Raw genomic sequence first — 6,608 nt, 5'->3', positions numbered from 1 at the left:
GATGAAGCAGTTTGACTGTCAACGATTAAGTAACGATGAAGCGTTGACTTGTTTACAATAATTAATATTGTCACATTTTCTGTCACCAGTGTGTGAACCATAGCTAGCTCATTAGATAACGCCGGTAACTTATCTAGCCTGCACGCTAACACATAGCAAGCTAGGATACTGTACTATACTCATTTTTCTGCAGCTGGTTGATCTCAAAGCTGAACTCGACTGGTCCTGGTATAGTTTTGTAATTCGTTACACTGGTCTTTAAATGCTGTCATATTCTGTATGTAAGGTTGACATGTGAAGGCCCTGCATATGCAATTTGTATTTCTCGCATTGGAATTACAGTCCTCTTTTCCATTGTGTCAGATGAGTAGACAGAGGGACTTTTCCTGGTGGATTTCACCCAGAAGATTATTGACAAGAAGAGAGAGAATCATGCGGACCAAGACTTTCAGGGAAAAGGGTATATTTTACTCTGATCAAACATGGAAGTGAATGTAAGTTTGTTCATAGAAGATGTTAGTGACAATACTGTTCTGAGCTTTTTTTAATGTTTGTACACAGACGTGACCCGGCTGAAAAGGACCGACTATCAGAGGACATGCGTAGAGAGCTGGAGAGGGAGGAGGCCATGAACAGTCCTGTGGGACGAATCCACTACGAGGACATCAGGGAGCAACGTTGACATGGCACTGGTTTCATAGATACAGTAATCAAACTGTATTTACTGTACTTTTTGAACCAAACCCTGAGAGGTGTGTTCTCTGTGGATTGACTTGTCTCTTCTCTGATCTCTTGCCTCTTCCTCCATATCTCACACTGCTACTTTTCCTCCCTCTTCTTTTACTGTCTGTCCATGTCAGAGGCCCATGAGCTGGGTGTGGGCTACTTTGCATTTTCTCAGAACCAGGAGCAGCGCAGGAAACAGATACTCTGGACATGCTCAGACACCAGGTGAGTTACTCTCAGCCTCCGCAACCCCTGAGATTAGACATTCTTATATCACTTATCAGTTCATTGAAATGACTGAGTTTGAAGCAGATTGTCGACATGAATTCAATTTTTTTTAAAGATGAATTATCTCTCTCCTTTTCTCTCCCTCTCTTTCTCTCAGATGACAGACCAGCGCAGTAAGAGGGAGCAGTTGAAGGAGAACAGGAAGGCTCTGCTGAATGCTCAGTTGGCCAAGGTGAGGCAAAGGAAGATGAAGACGAAGCTGGACGGAACACAGGACGACCAGGGAGCTGGACCCAAACAAGGTTAGAGGAACCTCCCACAATTATACAGCATTGGAGACAATGATACCTGATCAGGTTAGATTGTATGGCAATGACTGTATATTGCTCTATGTATATACTTTTGACTGTAGTGAATACTGTTGAAAGTGTTGTCTCTTATATTACTTCCTTCAGAAGAGGATGAAGCCCATGAGGAGGCCCCTGCAGTGAAAAAGTTGGAGGTAGAGATCCAAGAGAGGAGAGACACAAAGTCAGGAGTACCCCAAATAGGGAGTGGGACAGGGGCAAAGGTAAACACTACTCCTTGTTTCTGGTTGACACGATTGGCATGGATCTTTTTTTAGAATGAATGGTGATCATTGATGAATCACTGCCACCACACTGGCATAACATGTATAACATGGCAAAGTAGAGCAGGAAAGTTCCAGGTGTAACCAAGGACTGCTTGCTGTAGTCAACGCCTGTCAGATCATCTCTGGTAATTTCCTCCAGTGAGACACCAAAGAGTTGTATGCTGCCTGGAGGGTTAGATCATTAACTAACTGTCTTCTCTTTTTTCAATTTGACAACACTCATTTTTTTTTTCAATTTGACTTTTTTGGCGAGTGGACGAGTCGGCGGCAGGATGATAGGGAGTCAGAGTTCACTCCTCCCTCTGTGTACTTCAGCGACGATAAGAGACGGGGCTACGGGAATTGGGCCAAACGAGAGCAGGACAAACCCAAAATGGCCTTCATGTGGTCAGAGGGGCAGGGTGGAGGGCATAGCCACCCCAGGCCAAGCCCAAAAGTAGTTCTTTACCCCAGCCCCAGTCAAGTACCCCTGTACCCTCTCAACCTACAATGCTATTCATTGACTACAGCTCAGCGTTCAACACCATAGTACCCTCAAAACTCATCACTAAACTAAGGATCCTGGGACTAAATACCTCCCTCTGCAACTGGATCATGGACTTCCTGACGGGCTGCCCCCAGGTGGTGAGTGTAGGTAGCAACACATCTGCCACGCTGATCCTCAACACTAGCTCCACAGGGGTGTGTGCTCAGTCCCCTCCTGTACTCCCTGTTCACCCACGACTGCATGGCCAGGCACGACTCAAACACCATCATTAAGTTTGCAGACGACACATCAGTGGTAGGCCTGAACAAAGACAACGACGAGACAGCCTATAAGGAGGAGGTCAGAGACCTGGCCATGTGGTGCCAGAATAACAACCTATCCCTCAACGTAGCCAAGACTTAGGAGATGATTGTGGACTACAGGAAAAGGAGGACCGAGCACGCCCCCATTCTCATCTACGGGGCTGTAGTGGAGCAGGTTGAGAGCTTCAAGTTCCTCGGTGTCCACATCAACAACAAACTAGAATGGTCCAAACACACTAAGACAGTCGTGAAGAGGGCACGACAAAGCCTATTCCCCCTCAGGAAACTAAAAAGATTTGGTATGGGTCCTGAGATCCTCAAAATGTTCTACAGCTGCAACATCGAGAGCATCCTGACTGGTTGCATCACTGCCTGGTACGGCAATTGCTCGGCCTCTGGCCACAAAGGAACTACAGAGGGTAGTGCGAATGGCCCAGTACATCACTAGGGCTGAGCTGCCTGCCATCCAGGACCTCTACACCAGGCAGGGTCAGAGGAAGGCTCTAAAAATGGTCAAAGACCCCAGCCACCCCAGTCATAGACTGTTCTCTCTACTACCGCATGGCAAGCGGTACCGAAGTGCCAAGTCTCGGACAAAAAGGCTTCTCGACAGTTTTTTCCCCCAAGCCATAAGACTCCTGAACATGTAATCAAATGGCTACCCTGACTATTTGCATTGTGTGCCCCCCCAACCCTCTTTTTACACTGCTGCTAGTCTGTTTATCATATATGCATAGTCACTTTAACTATACATTCATGTACATACTACCTCAATTGGGCCGACCAACCAGTGCTCCCACACATTGGCTAACCGAGCTATCTGCATTGTGTCCTGCACCCACCAACCCCTCTTTTACACTACTGCTACTCTCTGTTCATCATATATGCATAGTCACTTTAACCATATCTACATGTACATGGTACCTCAATCAGCCTGACTAACCGGTGTCTGTATATAGCCTCGCTACTGTATATAGCCTGTTTTTTTTACTGTTGTTTTATTTCTTTACCTACCTGTTGTGTACCCAACACCTTTTTTGCACTATTGGTTCGAGCCTGTAAGTATGTTGTATTCGGCGCACGTGACAAATAAACTTTGATTTGATTTGATCCCCTGGTCAGCACCAAAACACTGTCCAACCCCAAAATGTACCTCCAGCCCCTCAGTGCCCCCTCAACCCCCCACCTTAGTACCCTCCCAACAGCCCCAACCCCAATACACACCACCACCAACATACCCTCAGTTTGCTTCCCCATTTCAGTCCCGATTTGAACCTCCACCCTTTCACCTTCAGTATCTTCCTCAACTTCAGTATGCAGCCCCAAACTCAGCCCCAGTGCCCCCCTCAGCCTCAGACCCAGCTCCCTTCCCAGAGCCTGGATAACATGCTGTCTTTCAGCAAGAACTCTGCTTGATACTCACAGACGCACCTGTATTAAACTAACCCAAACACACAAACAACGTCGATGGGTGTTAGACTATAGTGACGTTACCATGATCTTTAAACCACTCAGAGGGCACCAAAGAGATGGACCCATTTTCGTAATCTGATCTTGGATTTAGACTGCTGATCTTGTACATGTGTGGTGATTGTGTGTTTTGAGTGACAGGACAATACTGAGGATCAGCCACGATGTAATAGCTGTTTTCTGGTTAAGTACAGGCATTGAGACGTCTCTGGATGCTTGTCATTATATTCAAACATATGCAATTACCTGTGATCATTTAAATGGATCTATGGAATATACACTGCTCAAAAAAATAAAGGGAACACTTAACACAATGTAACGCCAAGTCAATCACACTTCTGTGAAATCAAACTGTCCACTTAGGAAGCAACACTGATTGATAATAAATTTCACATGCTGTTGTGCAAATGGAATAGACAACAGGTGGAAATTATAGGCAATTAGCAAGACACCCCCAATAAAGGAGTGGTTCTGCAGGTGGTGACCACAGACCACTTCTCAGTTCCTATGCTTCCTGGCTGATGTTTTGGTCACTTTTAAATGCTGGTGGTGCTTTCACTCTAGTGGTAGCATGAGACGGAGTCTACAACCCACACAAGTGGCTCAGGTAGTGCAGCTCATCCAGGATGACACATCAATGTGAGCTGTGGCAAGAAGGATTGATGTGTCTGTCAGCGTAGTGTCCAGAGCATGGAGGCGCTACCAGGAGACAGGCCAGTACATCAGGAGACGTGGAGGAGGCCGTAGGAGGGCAACAACCCAGCAGCAGGACCGCTACCTCCGCCTTTGTGCAGGCCACATGTGCATGTCTGCTCAAACGGTCAGAAACAGACTCCATGAGGGTGGCCCGCCCGTGGTTTTCCACTTTAATTTTGAGTGTGACACCAAATCCAGACCTCCATGGGTTGATACATTTGATTTCCATTGATAATTTTTGTGATTTTGTTGTCAGCACATTCAACTATGTAAAGAAAAAAAGTTTAATAAGAATATTTAATTCATTCAGATCTAGGATGTGTTATTTCAGTGTTCCCTTTATTTTTTTGAGCAGTGTATATTCAGTGTTGGGATATAGCTTTCGGTGAGGAAGGTTTGACTGACATGCTCTAGATGGCGCTGTGCCCATTTACCATTGTTTTATGAGCCACCAGACTCTGTAGGTGTGTTCAGAATGTGTAATGTTGAGTGTTTTAAACGGTTTTCAATCCAACGGAGTACTCACTGGCCTGGCATGACCTCCTCTGGTCCATTGACAAGGAGGCAGGTGTGTTTGTCCCATCAGGAAGACAGGTCAGGGAAATGTTTAGCTTCTTCAAACAGAGAATCAAAGGGAACTTTAATATTTCTGATGATTATATTGTATTAGAGTTATTTATGCCATGTGAGTTAATAATATATATATATACACACACACAATCACAATCATATAAACTTTACCAACAAGGCTCTGTAAGCAAGCAAATGTTTCAATTTTGTACCACTTAATCCATGTTTAAACCGTTTTGAATGCACCTCTGAAGTACAGTAGATCAGGTAAAATCAGGTAAAATCACTACTGTTTCCTTTTTTTCAACTTTTTATATGTTTATATATCTTACCACTAAAAGGCAGTGTAATATGTGCTTACTGCTTACACGTACTTCCTTTAATTTCAGTTTGCCAATTATTTTAATACCCTAAAAATATATTTTACATTTAAATCAGTAATTTAATGTTATCGATGCAATGGTTCCATATAATTTCAGAATTCATTGAAATTATGTTGTTACAATAAAATAATCGTATTGCAGTAGCAGGTCGGACACTAATGACATCATCAAGAGACAGGACTTTTCTTCAATGATGGGTGCATTCGAAAATTCGCTCTGCCTGTGTACTAGACTAACTGATGAATTGACGAACGCTCAACACCCGTTGTCAGTAAGCGTCAACAAAAAAGTGTAATTAAATTGTTGCCAGCAGCACAGTTACAGTCATTAACGCTCTGGGTAACAGCCCAACCAGCTCTGCTTAGGGCGAGTAAAATGGTCAGAGTGATGTGTTCTGTAAATTGTGTCTGGAAGTAGCTAGCAAGCTAGGCAACGTTAGCCAGTTAGCTTGGGTGCCTTGACCGCCGTTGTGAGGTCAGAACGCTCGGATCAACCCTAGTCCTCGGTCAGCCCAGTGTGCGTTCTGAACGCACCCAAAGCGAAGCGCTACAACGGCACAGTGCGCGTTCTGGCACTCCAGAGTGAATTTAAGAACGCACCCAACATCACAAAAGTTGTCAAAAATATGATTAGTAAAGTACAGATACCCCAAAACACTACTTAAGTAGTACATGAAACTTTTTTTTACTTAAATACTTTACACCACTGCAAATAAATGAATTTTGTCTTAATATTGTGCTCAGTGTTGTTTCAACAAACGAGGGAGCAACTCGGTGCCATAGAGCCCAGAATAACCCAAAGACCAAGGAAGGAAAAATAAATAAAGACCAATACTTATTTTCCACCATAATTTGCAAATAAATTCATTAAAAATCCTACAATGTGATTTTCTGGATTTTTTTTCTCATTTTGTCATAGTTGAAGTGTACCTATGCTGAAAATTACAGGCCTCTCATCTTTTTAAGTGGGAGAACTTGCACAATTGGTGGCCGACTAAATACTTTTTTGCCCCACTGTATATCTATCCTACCCTGCCTTTCTAAGGTCTACAGAAGCCAAGTTAACAAACAGATCACCGACCATCAGAGCAGCTCACAGATCATTGCACCTGT

At 44.0% G+C, this 6,608-nt stretch overlaps 1 protein-coding gene across 2 annotated transcripts; it reads left to right on the top strand.

Annotated features, from left to right (window-relative positions):
- On the top strand, positions 1–6,368 carry ccdc174 (coiled-coil domain containing 174). 2 transcript variants are annotated; one of them, XR_010455693.1, is made up of 6 exons: positions 1–228; positions 364–460; positions 562–752; positions 861–951; positions 1,112–1,256; positions 1,410–6,368. XR_010455693.1 is itself a non-coding variant. In XM_064966246.1 (5 exons), the coding sequence occupies exons 3-5, from the start codon at positions 937–939 to the stop codon at positions 1,577–1,579; spliced, it is 330 nt and encodes a 109-aa protein (XP_064822318.1). In that variant the 5' UTR covers positions 1–460; positions 562–752; positions 861–936; the 3' UTR covers positions 1,580–6,368. The 2 variants fall into 2 exon arrangements, 1 of the variants encoding a protein (XP_064822318.1); XM_064966246.1 differs by having other exon boundaries at positions 1–460.
- The last annotated feature ends 240 nt before the right edge of the window (positions 6,369–6,608 follow it).

This window comes from Oncorhynchus masou, chromosome 5 (genome assembly GCF_036934945.1).
Source record: "Oncorhynchus masou masou isolate Uvic2021 chromosome 5, UVic_Omas_1.1, whole genome shotgun sequence".
NCBI classification, from domain to species: domain Eukaryota; kingdom Metazoa; phylum Chordata; class Actinopteri; order Salmoniformes; family Salmonidae; genus Oncorhynchus; species Oncorhynchus masou.
This window is presented reverse-complemented; position numbering and strand designations above follow the sequence as displayed.

What these genes read in the sequence shown, in the direction of transcription:
- ccdc174 (XM_064966246.1), top strand. An exon ending in GGGAGCTGGACCCAAACAAG is followed by an intron (nt 1,257 to 1,409) that starts GTTAGAGGAACC and finishes TACTTCCTTCAG; the next exon opens with AAGAGGATGAAGCCCATGAG.